General features: G+C 31.0%; 1 protein-coding gene across 2 annotated transcripts in view; it reads left to right on the top strand.

Moving 5' to 3' along the window:
• CA1 (carbonic anhydrase) overlaps window positions 1–9556 on the top strand; it is a gene marked incomplete at its 3' end in the record, with an annotated part of 44966 nt that extends 35410 nt beyond the window's left edge. Inside the window, exon 6 of one of the 2 annotated variants that reach the window (XM_051210462.1) lies at window positions 9159–9556. Coding sequence is in view for 1 of the 2 variants with exons in the window: in XM_051210463.1 (XP_051070458.1) it covers window positions 1025–1138 (114 nt within the window). Of the gene's footprint in view, window positions 1–1024; window positions 1139–9158 lie in introns of those variants that run through there. The other variant, XM_051210463.1, reaches the window with a different exon arrangement.
• Window positions 9557–22328: the final 12772 nt, after the last annotated feature.

The following is a 22328-nucleotide window of genomic DNA, read 5'->3' as shown; positions in this document are numbered from 1 at the left end:
AATGAGAAAGAGACACACACAGAGAGAGTGAGAGAATTTGTTGGTCAGGAAAACTAAGTCTAAATAGCCACTGAGATATAAAAACATCTAGATGAGGAGTTTGAATCCGGATGAAACTACTGACACAGGAATCCTTGTGTTCTATAAAACTGTAAAATATAATGGTTATTTTATATAGGGTATCTATATGTTAACAAAAACTCATTAAATTCCAGTCAAGATTATTAACAATGGGATAATTGAAATTTCGATAATGTAATAAGAAGACGAAGATCATCAGAACTATGTGATGATATATTAGCGCAATATATTTCGAACAATCTGATCACACATTACATACTTGTTACGAATATATATATATATATATATATATATATATATATATAAATGGTCAACTAGACTGGAAATGGGGTAGGAGGGGACAATGATAATAATAAGAGTAATGGTTGCAGAATCAAATAGAATCAAGTGACTCAGTAAGAGTAGAGGATAAACTTTCATCTTCTGTTGCTAAATATATAATCGAAACAGGCCATAAGATTGATCTTAACTCGGTTTTTGTGGTGTTATATAAAAGTATAAAAGGGCGTATACTAAGGTCTATTGAAACCTTAGCCATACCCCCTTTGTGCATTCAAAAACATTTTTTTCTCAACTTAAATCTACCCTGGTAATATTGACTTATTATCCAGAGTGATTAGGTTTTGAATTGTGTTCACATTATTATTATTACTCTTATTATTATACTTGTCTCCTCTTGCCTCATTTCCAATCTAGTTGACCATTTATTTTTATATATAAATGTTCGTAACAAGTATGTAATGTGTGATCAGATTGTTCGAAATATATTGCGCTAATATATCATCACATAGTTCTGATGATCTTCGTCTTCTTATTACATGATCGAAATTTATCAAAAGGGCTAATGGCTTTAAATAATTCAAATTATTTGCCTCATTTATGTTGCTAGCCTTAATCAAACATACATATATAATATTCTGTTTCTTTGTTATTCTAAAATCAGCTCGAAACATTACGACAAATGCATGCTAATTGTGTAACCTGTGGTCAAACCGATAATTTTCGTCCAATTTGTCCAATCGGTTCACGTTTAGTAAGATGTTCATTTCGAGTTTAAAAATAAAAAAAGACGAACAACAAAACAATCCAATGTAGCCAGATTCATTGAATGCACATGCAATTTACTCATTTAGTCATTTTATTTACAACCGTATACAGAAGAAAAAAACTTTTTTTCTCTCATTTACAAAAGAATCAGGAATATTTCAATCTATCCAATAGTATTCTAGTCGATATTCACAATCATATGAGACTATACTATACATTGCTTGATTATTTCCACAGAATAGTTACCCAAAAAGAAAAAAATAATAAAGAGACCCATTATATCAAATTATTGTTTTCTGTTCCTTTAAACTATCAAATTACTACTATACACAGTTTATTCATCATTGAATTGATGTTTTAATGCTTCTTCTCATTATACTGTAAAAATTTAACTAAGCAAGATTCTCATTTTGTTCTGCTTAATTAATTAATTAATTGATTTCTTTCTTTTATTTTCATCATTTCATTGATTATTATTTAATTATTATTCATTTTGAAAAGGGTCTCCTTTCCTTTGCTTTACCTGTTTATCATTGTTAATATAATTTAATGATTTTAGATTTGAAGAACATATTACTTTCACCTTGTTTGTTTTCAGTGAATTAAACAGAATAATAAATAATTAATTAAATATATGTATGGAAAATTCTAATTCAAATCAGTTGAAGGTTTCTAAGAAATGACTTAACAAGCTGGTTTTAAAAATATACTACTGTTATGTAATTGATTCAGGTGAAGTTGCATTCTCTATGAGCTGAGTTGTTTACTTGTGAAAGTATTATTATTTTTCTAAACACGTTCAAGACAATGATAACAGTTTGAAGATTTGATGAAAATGCAATGGAAGCCAAAAATAGAGGTTCTTAATATTATTTGTATTAAATGAAACTTGAACGATTAAGAAAATAAACGAAATACATATAAATATACATATACAGAACTTAGGAGTACTCATTAGATTTAGGGATATCCGAGTAAATCATCTTCTGGTACAGAATTCAGGTTGTTATACTAAAACAAAACACCTTGAAAGTCGGTAATTTAAAAAATAACTCCTGCCAATAATCCAACAGAAATATAATGACCGATTTCATATATGCTATTTCAAGTGATAAAAATCAATAAACGTGACAATGATTAAATGTTATTGGTGATGAATAATAGTCATAAATTACTTCAATGTTTACGTTTCTGTATTTAGAAGAGCATTTTACATATTTTGGTACGGATTAAAATTTTACATGAATACATTTCATAGATAGATATCCACTTTATTACTGTGTTATAACTTGTGACCTTATGCCCCTATCAATATATAACGTAATGATACCGCGAAATAGAGAATAGTGGTTTATTGACCGGACCGATGACGCATAAAACCCGTACGAGTAGTCTACAGTCCTTATCGGTCCGTCTTCTTGCCTAGCCCTGCCTCTTGAGTCCAGAACACCAATCACAGCCTTCGTGATATGAATCAGGTATTTCTAAAATACTGGGTTTATATACAAATCAAATAGACCACATTGTACCACAAAATAGAAAATATTATTTATATAAGGCTTAGACAAAAGTGGCTGTGAATGTGGGAGACCGCAATTAGTAGACTAGGCACCATTCAAGAACGGTAGTCTATGGGTCAAAATAAAACTTGAAATAAATGGAGTATAGTTATACATAATCTAGCTACTGAATAGTTATACATTAAGAATATAAGTATAATATTTGTCCATAAATACTTCTCAAAAGTTACCATTGATAATTGTTGTCGAGATATAACAAAATGTATCACACCAAATTTATTTTTAAAAAAATTAATCACAGTTATCATTTGGTTGATTTATTATTATTTCTAATGTCTGAAAATTCCTTAGGTGCCTAGATGATCTTTAAATGCTATGAATAGAAACTAAACTGGAAAATCAGACGTTTGAAATTAACCAGAAATAATATTGTATTCCAGTAAACATTATTTACTGGTAGTTAGTTGAGTAGAAATGATTTATGGCTAATGTCAGATTATTTGGTACTTTTGAATTCACTAAATAGGACGGTTCAATTTTGAAGCCTTTACTATCATTCCAGATAAGATTATTATTTTATGATTATTAAACATGGTTCAGATAATCCTATTGCTAATTTAGAACGAAACAAGCCAATAGCTACTTCAGATTAATAGCTCAGTGGAAAATGTCACTTTCGAACTGAAAAGCACTGAATTTAAGTGACAAAATGCAGGTATGTCCAAATGACAAGTCACAACCAAAACAAAAGATGGGACCTGGATTCCATAATCCATCTATTCTATGAATCATTGTTTTTGAAACCTTTGATTCTTGTGCAATTTAGACAATTTATGTATAAATATTATTTAAATTAAAGCCGCTTTTTTCTAGAAATAAAACATTGGTTCATTCAGGTTCATCGTATTTCGCTTTCTTTGAATTATTCGCGATCTCAATAACATGTTTATCATTCTGTAATCAATGAGTATACACACTTTTCAAGAATGTTTGGAATGAAAATAAAACAAGACTTAAGTTTCTCGAAATATTGTACAAATGTGTTGATCACTGCAACTAACAAACAAACAGATAAACAAAGTTTCCGATCAGTTTTGTAGATTCAAAACGTTCATATATTATAGCATTAGTTTGAACGTCATTCTACTCAATTCGAGTAAGATAGTTCATTAAAATAGTTGGTCTAACATGAAAGACATCAACATGAACCAAAAATATAAACTTGGGTTTCTCCATTGAGTTACATTGAACGTATTTTAAATACATTTTTAGGCCATGACCGGTAGAGTTCAGCCGTGTCGAATCTGAAGCAGTTACCCACAAAAGACACAAAAGATGGTCGCGCAATGTCATGGAATGTTTGAAGTTAGACATTAATACCATTGATTTAGAGGTTAACTATTTGGGTGAGACCGAAGATCTTGTGTTGAATCCCGTGTTTGGAATCGTGGTTTCGCACTTCTGTGGAGTCTCATACTAGGACCAAACGGTCACACAGTGCTCCCAGATTTTCAACAGTCATCTAACATTGATCAAATGGTTATCTTTATTAAAAATGTTTTTCGTTTCATAATTATTGATTTGAATGTAATTTCCGAAGTTAATCACAATTCAATTTATCTTCGAATTTCATCACCATTGGTTTAGAATTAACTATTTATTTTACGAATTTATCAACATTTATGCAATGTATGTTTAAAGTGTATATCAGCGGATCAACAGTATTTTGGTTAATAGAATTTATAGATTATACTTGTTATAGATTGATCGATAATACTGTTTCCAATAATATCGATAAAATTGTTAACAAACGAGGTTACTTGTAACTGGGATTTGAGAATTGCTAAAAACATTTTATGATAATGAATAATTTCATACCGATTAGTGTATACAAACCAATCCATTTGAACTAAAACCCAGGAACTTTAGATATCATGAGTGAAATATCTATCGTTTGAAATTTAGTATTCTATATTTTAAATTGCAGTTAGTTCTTCTTATATAATAAACAACGTTTAATATCTCTCAAGCTGTTATTTAAAGACTATGAAACTATCCATAACAACTTGAATATTCTAATCTTTCACAGTTATTATTAACTGTTGGCATTTGAACATCCTAAAAGAACAACTCCCTAGGGTCTGAAATGTGGCTATGTGGACTTGGCGTTTGAAGGTATGTGTACTGGGCTAAAGATGACTTGTTAATTATGGTTCATAAATAAACGGACCAATGATATTTTATTTTAAACTTTGGTCATTTTGACTTTGTATAATCACACAGTAATTAATCTTACTTGCATCATCAATGACAAATCGTACCTCTTCATTTGAGGTTTGTTTGTTTCTAAGTTATAATTTTCATTACTTGCATAAGTAGGACATACAATCTAGCATTGAAGTCACATGCATCTAAATTAAACTATTTTGAAATCTTTCATAAGATTTGCAAATAAAAGCTAAATATTGTACACCATTCATAACTAGTTATCTTACAAGAGTATCCTTAGCAAACTAATGTAATTCACTCAAGAGAATATTTATTTGTCTGTAATAGACACCATCATCTTCCTCGTATTCCGATTATATACAATAAAGTATTAAAAACATCCTTATGATAAATTGATAAAAGAGAAAATGCACCTTTAACAATTTGACAACGTCTATACCCAAAAGGAATGATCTTTTAAACTGTATAAACTTAGTTTATTTCAAAAGTAAGATATTCAGTTCAACTAATGGATTTTCTATAATAACAACTAACAGCAAAATTGTCCGAGAATTAGAACGGAATTAAAATTAATGTTTACAGTACTGATATTCATTTGGAATCCATACAAATATTTATGTGTATATATATAGTGATAAATACAATTGAAAGCAAACACTGTATGATTGATCTTATTAGACAGAGAATTTCAGGAAATGCCTCTGTAATTGGTGGAAATAAATCTAGTTTCTAAATAAATTGATAGATTGTTTTGCCCGTATTATGACTCATTGAAGGAAGTTGAATTCTCAATTGTATTGTTTATATTATCTCTTATAAAATCTTTTGGTTGTTCATTGTTAATCTAACCACTTTTATTCAATGGTAGTTAAAATATTAGTCTAGGAAAATTCTCATATTCAGAATGGTTGTTTTTAATATAACAAATACTATTTGTAAAAGTTTGTATTTTTTTCGTTTTAAGTTTTAAAGCGTTGAATTGATTAACATCTTTCAGTATATATATGCATCTTTAGAGGTTCGTTTCTATACAGTCGCTTAGTCATAAATTTTTAAGAAAATTAGACAGTGACTAGCGCAGAAATCCAATACACACCTTTCGTCATATTTGTGACCCTTCAGCTGAGTTCGTACAACTTGGTGCTAGTACACACACTAGGACTCGAACCAAGTACCTTTAGCTCCAAATCACTGTCCATTGTCCACTGAGTTCAGATAGCTGCATTTGATCAGTCATTGTTCTTATATGTGGATCATTAAATAAATGAGTTTTCATTTATATTTATTCGCAAGCTATCTGAATGAAATAGCTCGGTCAATAATTCGTTTGTGTTAGATGTAACAAGCCCTCATTTGAAGTCTGAGTGTAAACTTCGATACTGGGATTCAAGTACGATCAGCTAATAAGTTCGAAGAAGAACGTAGCCGACGTACTGTGTTTCATTGCTAGCCACTTACCGACATTACTGAAAATAATGATTGTTTAACATTTTGTTTAGCAATTAGTTATTCTGGAAAAACTTCAGACATGGGCCGTATTCTTATTTCATTTTAATTTTATTTAGTTAGAAATAAATTAACTAAAATTGTTTTCGGATAATCGGAACGAAGGTTATGTAAATTGGTTTAGTTTTTTAATTCTTTATTCGTCACCGACTAAACCCAATCGATGTACCAATGAAAATCAGAAGACAGTGGACAGGTATTTTGTTCCATTCCAGAAAAAAAGACCTAACTTAATAACTGAACAAGAGAGGGACTTAAAATGTTCGAGAAATTCTATTGAGAATCGTGGATTATGGATTTTTTAAATATATGGAATACAACAATGAGATTCCATGATTATCATAAACAGACTGAAGTTTTCATAAGTTCTAGATTTATCGGATTCTATTTGTGAGAAGACAAAACACCTGTGAGATTCTGAAAAATTACAAATAACTAACCAGCTCATGATGAAACTAATCTTAAAAATGTAACACAAATATATGCAAACCAACCATTGAAATATTTCTCTGTTACTTAAAAGATATTGTGTTATCTGTGCATGATTTTTAAATACAAGAATTGTAAGAAAAACGTTTATTCACATAAACACTACATTGCAATGAATGGTGCATCTTACAATCTTTTAACTCTTGCTATCCACTTATAACTTTCACATTAAAATCGTCTCAATCAATAAGCTTTGCAAAATGATATGAAATCTACCAGGACCGTATATTAGTTATGTTTCATGACATCCATATAATTAGGTATGCAAATACCTTATATTTTATTCACAGTTCCTGAGTAGATATAGATCACATAGAATAAAACTAATAATATTGATCATGATTGTCTAAATAAGATTAGTTTTGTTCCGTCTATGTACAGCTATCGCAGAGAAACAGAAAATAATTTAAGGCAAAAAAGAACATTTTTTATCGCAAAGTGTTGGTGTAACATGTCAGCCAATTGGTTGGAGGCAGTCTCCAAGACACTATGAACACACAAGTTCGTTTTAGTTGCCAACTATTAGTTGTGAATGTCTACAATAATGAGGGAATCGATCATCTCCATATGATTTGAATAAGCATTATAAAGTATTATAACTACGACACAGTGGTATGAAAAACAATCGAGTTCTCGTAGTATTGTGATATCCAAACATATCAATCAGTCCAGTCATAATTATAGATATCTTTTGGTGATTGGCATCAGTCTGCATGAGTTTCTTTCTTATTTTTTACAACTATCAAAAAATGCATTGTGATGAAATGGAAATTATAAACTCATATTGACTACTACTTATCAACAAAATAATTTAAATGGCTTGCTGCGTTGGATGCCGAGTCAGTTATTTTGTGGTCAAGCTTTCTGCAAGCAACTGTAATCTGTAGACACTCACTGCTGAGCGGTTTCGTGCAAGGACGAAACAGCTGTCCATTTTTTCCACCCTTCTAATGGTTATCTAAATCAGAGCGCTTATGATCTAAACAAAACGTGTTTATTTTTTCATATTATTTAGATGTATTTATATTAAGTTCACTTTTACAAATGTTTATGCACACAATATATAATTATTGAACTCTGAACCCGTTATTTTGCATTGGCATTATGTGACCACAATATTAAAAAACTCTGCCTACTTCGAAATTAGAATACTTGTCACATAATGTTGCAGTGGAAACTAATGTCTTGTTTATTTAGTTTTCATTGCTTATTAATTTCTACTGATCATAATAGCACGATTTTGCTAATTAAGCGATCCAACACCTTGACCTTTGTTTTATTATGATTATGGGCTCTTTAACAAGTCAATTAGGCATACCTTAATGTGATTTTCTTTATGGATTATAACAGTAGAATACATCGATTTATAGTTTTAATCATTTTTTCACAGAACATATTAGTATATGTTGAATGAGCATATAAAGATGTGTTAATTGTTATGTAGGTTATATCAATCACTTAATGATCTGATTAAAAATAATAAAGAAAAACCTTTCATTACTACTTTATTCTTTGAACTGAAGTTAATACTGAGACTGCGTCAAGAAATAAATGATCTACTAAACACATTCATGAAAACGTTTTGATTACAAAGTAAAATGAAAAAAAATATTTGAAATCAGCTTTTTTTCATGAATTTGATGTTATTGATAAATATAATGATGAGCTGAACAAGAATAATATTCGAACAACTGAGAGATAAGCCATTAATGTTATAGTTTGTTTTACTAGGATATATTTCACTGAACAACCTCTGAAAATGATAAAGCAATCTATATAAGTAAAGCTTAAAATTCATGGTTTTGATCCCTAGTAGAGTAGAAGATGTGTCCTACTGACAAAATACTAGTAAAGTCCTTTCCCAGTTCATGATCTGAGTTTTAAATTACGCTTTAAACAAATCAGAATAATTTCAGCAGGTTGTCAACAGCAATAATAACTACCAGGGGAATTATAAAATCCGTAGAATGGTGCTAAGGAAATTTGGGTTTTAGCTAATGCTTATTTGACAGGTATTACGATACTAGCACTTTTAAGTTGTAGCTAACAGTGGAATTCTGACTGCATGTTTCCTCTTGTACAACACTCGACCGCCGAACGTACTTGTATTCGAATGTAAATGGTCATGATAAAACTCGAATCCGAAAAACATTTTTCTTCTAGTATCAACTTATTATACACTTGCTTGTTCAATGCGTAAGAACTAAAAACAGAAAATATTAATTATTATTTGACATAAGTTCATTGGTAAATTGAAAATCTAAAATTTACTAACTTCTTTCACAGAACTTTATAGAATAACTAAAGATCAACATAATATCCGTCCATCATATGAATGAATAACCTTTTATTCCCTGTGAATCATGTTGTTCAATATAAACTTAGCCAATATTTTCAAATAGAAATTCATTATAATCAAGTTGAAAAAACAAGAAAGAAAATTCAAAAAGTTTTTCATTCGAAAGAAACTGAAATCAATAATGAAGTTTGTTTCAATGGAGTAGAAACTCGAATTACCGATCAATTTATAGTCACGAGAAACGGAATATACGATTTCCCTTGTTTTATTAATGACCCTGATAAAAAAAAGTGTTAATTGACAGTAAATTTTCGTGATAGATAAATGTCTTTTTTTTCTTTTTCAACTCTTAACTGTCGATTTATTGCTAATGATTACAATCTATACTTCTTTTCATATAAATTTAATAAAAGAAAACAGTAATGTTGACAGATTCATTTATATTGAATTGTAATGAAAACCCTGATAATGGAGGGAATTCAAGTTGCTTAATCATCGTTTCTAATTTAAGGATCTGTAACTCGTATTAACCAAATAATGTGATCACCTTAGTTTACATTAAAAAAAATTGATTGTCACAAAATAAGGTGCAAAACAGTTTTGATTAACCTAAAGGCCAGATTTAACGACAAGTACTCGTTAATTAAAATACTAAACATAATCTGGTCATTTGTAGGTTACAATAATTTTAACAGATAACAGTAATATATATGCGCAATAAAAAAATTTTTCACATACCGATAAGTCTAATCAGTGCTCTGTGTTTGTTCCACCCCCCGCCCAAAAAAATAGAGAAACATTTTGAAACCTGTGATATTTGATATTGTGCTTATAATAACGGTACTAGAACGGTTGTATGGTTTTATGACTTTAAATGAAAGGCATCCAAATAATGAGTGGAGAGTTTCGTTTGATTCCGCTTTTTCTGAGTCATAAAATTAAGTGTTCATCAATGACAATTTCGAAAATAAATTAGGCATTAACTATCTTTCTTAAAGCGATTTTTGTATTGAAGTTTCCATCCTAAAGAATTGTTAAAGATAAATCTGTGATGATAGGTGAGAGAAATATAGGGAAAATAGGCGATAATTATGATGAGATATTGAGTTCAATCGTCAGTGAACAACATGCAGTAGTGTCAATAATAATGGAAGATAAATTTCAACCTTAAACTTCATAACTATATGAAGTACAATGTTAATTGTACATCAGAGATGTTTTATTTTGTACGAGGAGAATTCATCCTATTAATCGAATATTGATTCATTTTTCTAATGATGTAATTGTTTCGTTGAGAAGGAGTTCAACTTTTCACTGGTTTATTTACCGTAATAGTCTATTTATCATAAGGACAGAGATTAGCTAATTCAAAATCTTTTGCTAGTTTAAGTTGATATCTATTTTGATAGTAATAATAGTGAAATAAAAGGAACTCAAACTTTGAATATCGACTTTCAAAATTTAATTTGAAATTTTGAAAGTAGTAATATCATGTTTAATATTGGTTAATGAGAACATATTCGTTATAGAATAATTCATTGGTATTCTGTCGATCCTATTTCAAATTCAGTGACCAGTAGATAGATGCTGTAAAAGATAACATATTATATATGATTTTATATTCTTGCAAATAATAACTAACCTTAATGATAGATACATTTATTTTTTTAACAGATGAATTCACGAGTCGATTGAAGCTAGACCACCATGGGAAACCTAGAAGAACTAGACGGATTTTTCGTCCCAGTATGGGACTCCTCAGCAGTGAGCATCCACTATCCCGAACCGCGAGATTCCAACCCAGAATCTATCAGTCTCACGCGCCAGCACTTAACCACTAGACCACTGAGCTGGTCGGCATCCAACAGTACTAATGTCTAACTTCATTTAATCCACGAAGTTTAGTGACACATCCACCATTGTCTTCAGTCAGTTACTATCTCACAATAGACCGCGTTAAACCCCACTGGTCATTGCTTCTCACTAGAACTCCAGAAAATATCTCTTGAAGCCAGTCACTAGTGAGTATATGATGTCTATAATCAGAGAGGAGTTTCGTAGTTGCGCACTACCGAGGAAACGGTCGTCCAGTACTTCCAGGTTTTCCATTGTAGTCTAGGTTCAATTGACTCATGAATTCAACTATTAAATTACTATAATATCCAGAAAATCCTAACTGATTACAGGTACATATATGTATGTTGAGTAGTTAAATGATTTGATAATTTCTATTAATATAGAAACCAAAATACAATGTCCTGTATACTTAAGATACGTGATTGATAATTAAGAGAAAGTGGCTAAAAATGAATAAGTTGATCTTGTGAAAAATCCTCATAGTCTGTTAAGAAAACGCACTTTTCAATGTTATCTCAATGATCTGGATCAAACAGTCATATTAATTAATATGAACTTATAATTAGTTGACTTGTTTTTGTAGCCAGAAAGTTCTTTACGGATAATTACATAATTTACTATGTTTCTTTTGAACTAAAGCATAGTTGAAATCTACATACTTTCAAAGTCTATGATACACTAATTAGATAAAAACTAACAATAGTCTTTTAAATATTTCGGACGACTATTATGTGTTTAGCATAATATTGAATAAATTATTATATTTATTGTTATCTAACCGTAAGACATTTCTAAAATAAGGTGTTTACAAGTTAAACATAATCATAGTCTAAGAGTATACTGTATTTTTTATTGGCAATTAAGTTGGTTAACAGCATTTGTTAGAATAGACTACAGTTGAGGTCCATGCTAGTTGATACTAACCAGCAAGGTTTATTCTATAATCTTGAATAGAATCACCCTATTAAAACATTTTGAATTTGTATTATTCATTAGCTCAGTCGCAGGTTCTACCACCACAAATGACAATAAACAGTAAACAAACTACATTTCTTCCCCCATACAGTGATAAAGCATTGTTATTACTTTCCTTTTCTAACCACATAACATTCTTTTTGATAAAATGTATTGATTGTATTGGCAAATGATGTATACACGGTAAACGTAAACTTACTTGTAAACCATCTATTTTGGAAAATAGATCATTTGTCTTCCTTAGTTTTGCTTAAAGAAACTATAGCCGAAGTTATTAATATCTATTTCACAGAAATGCTGCTTGCAAATATACGGTGTAATACTTTGAAACAAATCCGATCAGTTCAATGACGCAAAACACTTGATTCATAGAATACTATATTTTACTTACTTTAATAAACAACAGTTTCATACACCTTCAGAATATTTGTATTGTCTTCTTTGCTACTGTATGTGTGTGTAAAAATCCTTCCATGTTAATATTCATTTTACTATTCTTGTTTGGTCGCTTTAAATGTGCCACTTCTTTTGAATAACTTCCAAGCGATTGTGTTATTTTATTTGACTTAATTTGCTATATTGAAAAATCGAGCTTGACTTTTACTACTTCAGTTGGTTGAATTAAACTATCGTTTGACGACCAAACTACTTTTCTTCTTTTTTGACAAGTAATTAGTTTAATGCTTCCTAACATACGTATATTTGCTATCCTATGGCTTTTATTGTTGACATTTGAGTACATTGAAATCATTTATTCCGTGAGAATACAGACACTTTTCTTGAGTTGCATCAGATTAACGTTTTTACAAGTAGCTGGTTTTACATTTCTGAATCATGTATCCTATTGAAATATTACAGCTTGACTATACCAATTCATGTGATTGCAAATTGGACTGGATAAAATGCTATACATGTATTTCGTATATTTTGCACTTTTTGTGCATACAGCTACTATAAACCAACTTCCTTGTTTGATTTACTGATATTTTCCAGGGCGTAAATAATTAATCAACCAGTTGTACAGATCAATGTTTCATCCTAGGAATTATATAATTAACAAAACTTTTTATTCATAGTATTACATCAACATCACTACTGTTTAATTCGCCTTTCAGTGTCAGGTTTTTCAATTACCTCATAGTTTATAGCTTTACTAGATTCGAGTAAACAAACGGTTTTATCGAATTGAGCTCCTCAAAAGTGATCAGAATGGTATATTACTGATGAAAAAGTACAATAGAGGAATGTGTTCAGCAATCCTAAAAATTAAAAGTCGTTTAAACCTATTACGATTCATAAAAAGGACGACCGTGATTAACATGAATGAAATAGCTGTCAATACTTTATGATTATGTTGTAAAGTTTGTCCGATTTTAATGTAAACCATTGAAACTTAATTATCGTATCTATTGAAAAAGTAATGGGAACAAGCTGATTTCTAACACGAAACCAGAACTATTTTTATGTTGTCATATTAGAGATCGAATATTAATCTAAATCATTCAATGTACATGATTGTAAAGAGAATGTATTGAAAGCATTAATATACCAAATAAGTAATAAATTCATTACAATAGAATACAACAAACTATGTACATGACCTATCAATGTTCTATTTGTAACAAAATATGGTCTCACAGTTATGCATGTTTATAATCAACGTAGTTTTCATTATTTCCAATTTGTACTAATCAACTTATGAATATTCATCTTAGTTCTTTTTTTTTTAAATATTTTGCATTGATATGCATATATAAGAAGTGAAACGATATGATAATCATAGTCCAAGAATAAAACTAAGTATCCATGTATTAATGTTAAAGAAATTATTAGGAGACCACACAGCACACTCAGATTTTGAACAGTAGTCTAGTTGAGAATAGTTCGTAATTATGGTTATGTTGAACATCTCATTATTTAAATCATCTGTACTTTATACAGTTTTAACGTATAAGTTTGAATTATGATGAATGTTAACGAAGAGTTCAAATTCAGGTGAACGTTTATAGTTATACTGACTTGTTCGAGATAAAAAATCTAATTATGGAGTTAGTTGTTTCAACATTTAGATCTGATCGACTGATTTATCATCGGTTTATCATTGTATTCACGTTGACTGCCATGTTTCGTTAACCTCTGTCCATGTAGTTGATTGACATTTATATTTACGAATTGATGGATTGGTTCTAATTAAATATGTCTATCGGTTGTTCATTAATTTGAATACTATCTTTCAAGAAGACATCTGACTTCTTTACAGCAATAACTTCTTCATGAAGTTCATAATGTCACTTCTTCTAATTACCAATAAAATTTTATTTTCTTGTCATTTGCTTATTGCAAACAGAACAGAAAAATATCAATAACATTTACACGTTTATTATTACTATTATTCATGCAGCACATCAGAAAATGAAAAGCTACTGCCATAATTAAGTACATGTTAAGACTTAAAGTATGAAGAAAACAACGGAGTTAATTATCAGAAAGGTTTTGTGGAGATTGTAATAATTTCAATAGTTCAGATCATGAGTCAATTTGTGGAGATTGTATTAATTTCATGGTGGTCTAGCTTCAATTGACTTATGATCTCAACTATTGAAAAAAGTTAGTTATGCATAAAATCTTTATGAAAAAGTAAAATTCAAAGAAGATATCTCTTCTCAACGACTTTATTATCAAACTGGACAAATGTACAACCGTAATTCTTGTGATAAGAACATTTTAATCATCATATAATTCAATGTAAGTTTATTAATATTGCACAGTTTCCATTTTCACCCATCCGAGAAAAATCATTCAACTACTGATTCTAACATTTTACACCATAAAACATATGACAATCTTTCTGTCATGTCAGATGTTTATTTACTTTTCTTAGTTCCTTACAGAGTTCAAACTTAAAACTGCATACATATATATTCGATTATGAGCTGATTTAAAAGGGACCCTTCCACTAAACACCCGGATTCCGAAGTTTAAATAGGTACAGTAAGATATATTTATTATATGCTTCATATTTAACGATAATATATTTCGGAAGCATTTTATGAAAAACAAAACGGTGCATACACAAACAAACTGTTTGTTGAAATTGCAGAATCATGTATAAGTACAATTTATTAGGGTATATTTTGAGCCGTCTCATAAAATGTGTAATTCTTGGACTGAGAATATGTGAGTGAGTTTTACTGTAAGCATACAAATAACTTTTTTGGTGGAGTTTTGTCCTCTGGAATGGATGGTTTGGTTGTAGAGCTTTCATCGTTAATCTGAACGACGTCATCAGCACAAACCAAACCATTTAGTTCAGGGAACAAAACTTCACCTAAATCATCCACCTGATCTACATATCTTCTCTATCATACAAATAACTTTTAAGAGTTCATGCAATGAGTTTTCAGTGACTCATTAGTTTACTTGAACGTAAACTAATAGTATTCTCCGACTACTCAAACAGACAATAAAATATAGATTACATAGAAAACACAATTAGTTCTCTACTTTACTTTACAAATATTGTTATGAACTATCATTTGATTGCATTAGATAGATATTTTTCATAATGCTGTTCATAAGTTAAATAATTATTTACACGATGCTATGGAATCAAATACGTATTATTTCATGCGTCACGAGATTTTTCACTAGACTAAAACTACTAATGGAATTCCCCCTTTGAATAAGAATAAACAGGATAATACTGAATATCAATAGTTAATGGTTATTACAAAAATAAAATTTAACCTATTCATAACAAATAGAACAATCACATTTACCGATACTTAAAATACGCATAAATTAACTTCAACAAAGTAAATTTTCTCTTCTATGCACCCATTTACTAATGTGGTACACATCTACATAGAGTAATCTGTGAAAAAAATTGAAGTTTGTTAAATTGTTAAAATGATTATTTACTACAAATCACAAATATTCTCTCGGATTTTGGACAAAAGTTACGTAATAATCAAATGGGTTATAAGAAGGAAATGAAATTAAAATAACCAATATAAAAAATACATAGAAAAAACAAGGAAAATTAAGGAAATGAGAAAAAAAGGTTAAGTGCCATTGAACATATTACTTCTGATTGCCAATAAAAATTGGATGACGATGAAAAGTGATATCACTGACAAGAAAACAGTCTTCGCTGAACTGTCACGGACTGACTTAAGTTAAACAACCTCTGTAAGCACTAGACAGCTACTTTGTACTAGTATGGGACTCTCAAGATGTGATGATGACTACGCTTACAATCCAACTTAGGACCATTAATCTATTGGAAAAGAACCCTAACCTCTAGACAATTGAATTGGCACTCACAAAGTGATGTGTTTGCTCTCAAATGTAAATCAGATCATCCAATATCGGTTACCTTGATTACAAGAGAAATAAATCATATGACAATGAAATGGGTAATGTAATCTTTGTAAGATTTACTACCTAATAAAATTTAGTCCGATGTGATAAAAACAATTATTATCAATAATCTGCAAACATGTTAGTATCCAATAGTTGGAATATGGATGACAGTGGAATCCAGGATGCGTGTTTTGTATGATGTACAGTTGTCCTTAGAGGACGTATTAGTGCTAACGTCTAACTATGATTTCGATAACAACAAATATAAGTACAAGTAGTTTATACCCAATATTTTAAAATGCCATCAATTATTTACAGAACTGAATAGATTATTATTTTAATAGCTGAAATCATGAATCAATTGAAGCTAGACCACTATGGAAAACATGGGAGCACTGGACGGATATTTCCGATAGTAATCAACATATGGTCACTAGTGACTGGCTTGAAAAGGTGTTTTCTGGAGTTCTAGTGAGAAACAGTAAATAGTGGAGTTCAACCAGGTCTGTTGTGAGATAGTAACTGACTGAAGAATGAGTCGCTGAATTTCGTGGATTAGTTGAAGTTAGACATTAACACAGTTGAATGCCGACCAGCTCAGTGATTTAGAGGTTAACGATTGGCTAGCGAGACTGATAGGTGCTGGGTTGGAATATTGCGGTGCGCGATCGTGGATGCTCACTGCCGAGGAGTCCCATACTACGACGAAAACGCCGTCTAGTGCTTCTAGGTTTCCCATGGTGGTCTAACTTCAATTGACTCATGATCTCAACTATTAAAATTGCTATAATATCAACAAATCCCATTCACAGATTGAAATCATGAGTCAATTGAAGCTAGACAACCATGAAAAACCTGGGAGCACTGGACGGCCGTTTCGCCCTGGTATGGGACTCCTCAGCAGTGAGCATCCATGATCCCGCACCATGCGGGATCCGAGCCCAGGACCCACTGGTTTCGCGCGCGAGCACTTAGCCAATAGACCACTGAGCCGGCATCCAACGGTGTTAATGTCTAACTCCAACCAATCCACGAAGTTGCGCCACTGTATACCATTGTCTTCAGTGAGCTGACATCTCACAACAGAGCTGGTTGGACTCCACTGGTAACGGCTTCCCACTAAAACTCCAGGAGTATCTCTTGAAGTCAGTCACTAGTGAGCAGATGATTATTATCAGAAGGGGTTTGTGGAGACTAGAAATTTCACAGATTGGTTAAGTGCTCGCACGCGAAACCAGTAGGTCCTGGGTACGAATCCCGCGGGGTGCGGAATCGTGGATGCGCACTACTGAAGGGTTCCATACTAGGACGAAGCGGCCGTCCAGTGCTTCCAGGTTTTCCATGGTGGTCTAGTTTCAATTGACTCATGATTTCAACTATTGAAATTTGTAAAAATCTCCACAAAACACCTGATAAATCCCATTCAGCTTATTATTTTTCTAACTGAAAATATAAATAAATCGAAAAATCTAGTTAACATTGAGCTAGTAAAACACAAACTGTCTGATATGCCTGAAGATTTGCATTCCATTAGTCATTCTATGAACGAAGATCGATTAAAACAAGCTCCTATTACTAATTTTAAAATTACGTGACTTAATTAAATTAATTTTGTATTACTAAAGATTTTATTATAATGTGAAATATCTCTTCGGTTTTTTTGTTTGTTTTGTTTTAGATGAAGATCATTTCCAATCGATATGAGATGAAGCTTTTCTAAATTTCATTTTACCACCATTCGTACCACACGTATTAAGCAACAAAATAAAAACACAAAAAAAAAAACTAACACTGAGGAGTTGATTATGTAATTCCAGTATTTAAAATGATTATGCAACAAATATGGAGCAATTTGATTTCAAATGAAATTTGAACATAAACAGTGTTTGCAAAAATCACATGATCTTATCGAATTAATTTGTTCTTTTAAAGGATAAATATGATTGTAATACACGGAACTTATTAAATAGTCATTAAGAAAATATTAAGTTGATATTTTTAGTAAAAGATTTTCTTTGAAATAGAGATTCCAGTGAGTTCATACGCGAGACCTATAGGTCCTGGGTTTGAATCTCGCGATGCAGGACCGTCGATGCGCATTGCTGAAGAGTGCCATACTAGTACGAAACGGTCGTCTAGCGCTTCCAGGTGTTCCAAGGTGGTCTGATATTAATTGATTTATGAATTCAATTATTAAATTACTATAACATTTACAAAACACCTCTCTGATTATAATTAATTGTCTTGTTTTCACTAGATAATTTATTTTATTCACTATTCACAGTGTAATTTTGTAATGTGTTAGTGTACACAGCCATGATTCTATTACTGTATACATTAATTACTTCCCTTTTATATTAGATTTCTTTGAAAAGTTTATTCTTAAATCAATCTTTGATATTAGCTTGGACAATCTGAAAAGAATGAAAACTTGTTATGGAAATAAATTACTATTGTCGTTTTGTTAATCCAAATGTATAGTAAACTTTAACATTTAAAAAATAAATGTTTACTATTCATTCCATTAATAGTTTCGCAGTATTTGAGCACCGAGTTGATGTGAGATATTAAAGAGGAAGAATGTATTTGTAAAATCTCAGCGAATGAATTTGAAGTAAATCTAACGCTTTGCCTGACAATCTAATCCAAGCTTTTTCAAGGAAATATATATTTGGTTTACTTCAAATTCATTCGCTGAGATTTTACAAACACATTTTTATTCATCCCGTTATTGCCGAAATAAAGTGAGCATGTTTTCATCATCCTGGATTCTGTTATCTGAACTGTTGTTCTTGAGTAATGAATGATAAAATTTCGTGGATTCATTGATGTTAGACACTATCACCATTGGATGCCGGCTCAGTGGTCCAGTTGGTTAAGCGCTCGCGCGCGAGACCGAAGGCCCTGGGTTCGAATCCCGCGAGCGGGATCGTGGATGCGCACTGCTGAGGAGTCTCGCAATAGGACTAAACCGCCGTCCAGTTCTTCCAGGTTTCCAAAGGTGGTGGTCTAACATCAATCGGTTCATGATCTCAATCAAAAAATATAGACTGCTTTATAATTTGATTGTTTTTTTACGTAACACTAATCTTAAATAAAAGAGATTTGATGAGTTGATATTTGTATAAGTCAATAGTTCAGTTTGTTGTTTCATATTGAAAATTTATGAAAGTTACCCTCGATGCTTAATACTGCAACTTTACGTTACAAAGACTTAGTAGTTGGCGAGTGTTTTATCCAGAAACATTTATGCCTTATAAGTGACGTTTAGTAAATATTTTCTATCGAGGGAAATGTTATATCTGGACAAAGAATAATGAATAGTAAATGCTAGGATCTATTTATGGACTATTATTATATAAACATTCTTATTGTATAACTATTAAGTAACAATATTATATGTGTTTTCATAATCTTAGAGATGAGAAGCTACTATCTCTGTGAACCAATAAGAACTCAGAGTTGATTCTCGACTGCTTGTACTGGTTTGTGCGTCATTGACGTCAATGGCGATAAGTCACGAGAAAATTGTCAGGCCATAAGGACAAAACAGGAACGATTGTAGAAAGTTGCTCAAAGAAGGAAAATGGAAAGTCTTCCACAAATGTTTGTGATATCCTTTGCCTAGTGGTAGTTCTTTTGAGAACGCTGCCTATCTTTATTACTACTGTGATGAACGAGAACACAACTGGGGACAACCAATGCATTTTAATACAAAATTACGGAGTATTTTAGTAAAATGCAAGAACCATACACTGAATACTTCATTTGCAAATTTTTATCATTGTCCTCTACATTCTGTTCACAATTTCTTTCTATCTACTCTTCTATTCTTTCCAACTCGATCCTTTTAACACTCTACTGCCAGGTTTTTCACTTCCAAATGGTCTTACATACTACTAATGTCTGTCGAAATGAGTACATTACACCACAGTTCTGGCAGCATTTGTGCTTTAAAAGTTTTTATGCTTTATTAAAAAAAAGAATAAAAATTTCAGTCATCTACTTTCCAACCATACGAATACTAAGATGATTGTATCGGTCAATTATTTAGTTTGGCCAGTGAAATATGTATCTTAACTAGATAATACAAAAAAGGTTTAAAAGTTGTTACGTTGATAAACACTAAAAAATTAGAAGAGTCAATTTCCATTGTTTGCTGTCGTTTAACCTGCGTCACATCTCTCAAGATGTTTAAACGTAATATTTATCCAACACACAAGATGAACAGTAAGCTGTAGGAATAGAATTGATCAAAATAATACACCATCGAACATATTTGGATTGAATGAATACATAGATCCAGGATATTCAGTTGTAAAAGTTTGTTACTAGTTATTTATTCCGATTTCAATAAGTGTGTATACTATTTTACTCTGACATATGGAATATATTTAACAAATTAGTAAATTGCATTAAACTAATAGGCATCCAATTAGGAACTCACTTTTTCATAATTTGACAAAAGTGGTAGTAAATAAAGATCAATCTGTGACGAATATAACCTACAAAACGAAACTAGTGACTTATTTCAAGAAGTTTCTGTAGTTCTAGTAAGATATGTCTGCTGGAGTCTGGACATGTTGATATAGGAAAAACTGTCTCTAGTGACACTGGATGATTGTCAAGGTATCAACGACTGAATTTGGACTTTTACCATTGAACACCAAGAGACCTAAAAGTCCTGGTTTTGATTTCTGAAGGCTTGCTCGATGCACAATGCTTAGTTGTCCGCTTTTAGAGTGAAACACCTCCTCGACGGTTCCTAGTTGTTTATAGTGCTCAGGTGAATTCAACTTAAGTATAAATGAAAAAAGTTGAATATATAACTGTGATTGCAACTAAGCACATCATTTGTTGATATATTATTTTCAACTATTGTATTTGCGTCTTATGTAACTAAAAAGTAGTCCTATTCCAGGGATATTCTAAATCAACCCTCCCATGTATTGTGAACTTGTTACCTAATCACAGTTTCACTATAAATCATAACAAAAACTCAAAATATTCTTTCTTCAGTTAAAATATAATTGCTTAAACTTGTAAAAATACAGTTATACATAAGGAATCAATAGCGTTAAACTATTTTTTGTAGAAACAAGAATGACAATTTTAAAGAAAACTTCAAACTATGCTTGTTGACACCCAAATGGTATTGATCACTTGCAAAGTATGCACAAAATATATAAACCTCTTCAAAATATACTTTGATGACAACCATACTATCATGTGTACTTAACAAAAAGTACGTGTTTCAAACAAGTTTTTAATGGTTGGTTGAAAATAGGTTTCGTCCCAAGATTTTCATAAATTTGATGTATACAGTAAATATTTTTTATAAATGTTGTCATGCATTTGTATTATATTGTTTGCTGTTACTTTTCTTCAGTAAAGTATAGAACATCTAGATATGACTGAAACCAGTAATCTGAACAAATAAACCAACCACTAGCTGGTTTTAAATGGAAGCTTAGTGCATGTCTAAGACAATAGAGTTATTTGCATATGATAAATGTTAAAACAAGCGTTTTCATTCTTTTTTTAAATTTCTGGCTTTTGTGACGATGTCTCATCCAGCAAACATAAAGAAATAATTTGTATATAGTCAGCTTAAAAATTTACAATCAGGTATTACTCATTAACGATGTTTGTTACGTAATGTAACTTCATTTTCAAATGTCATTACTTTTATGCCACTTACTCCAGATATTATGTGGTTTGTGAATAATTCGGAACAAAATGATGTGTTCTGAATCCCTCGAACACAGTGTAAACTGTTATGGCAGTAGTTTATTCGCAATATGATATTTTGATACGACTATGATTGTCAATTTAACGTTTAAGTTCGCACAATATTCAGGCTACCTTTTCCAGTGTAACATTATTTCCGATCATTATGTTTGTATTAATTTAGTTCGAAGTTTGTTCAGTATGACATTAGTGAACTTTCGTCCAGTGTG

Source organism: Schistosoma haematobium, chromosome ZW (assembly GCF_000699445.3).
Source record: "Schistosoma haematobium chromosome ZW, whole genome shotgun sequence".
NCBI classification, from domain to species: Eukaryota; Metazoa; Platyhelminthes; class Trematoda; order Strigeidida; family Schistosomatidae; genus Schistosoma; species Schistosoma haematobium.
This window is presented reverse-complemented; position numbering and strand designations above follow the sequence as displayed.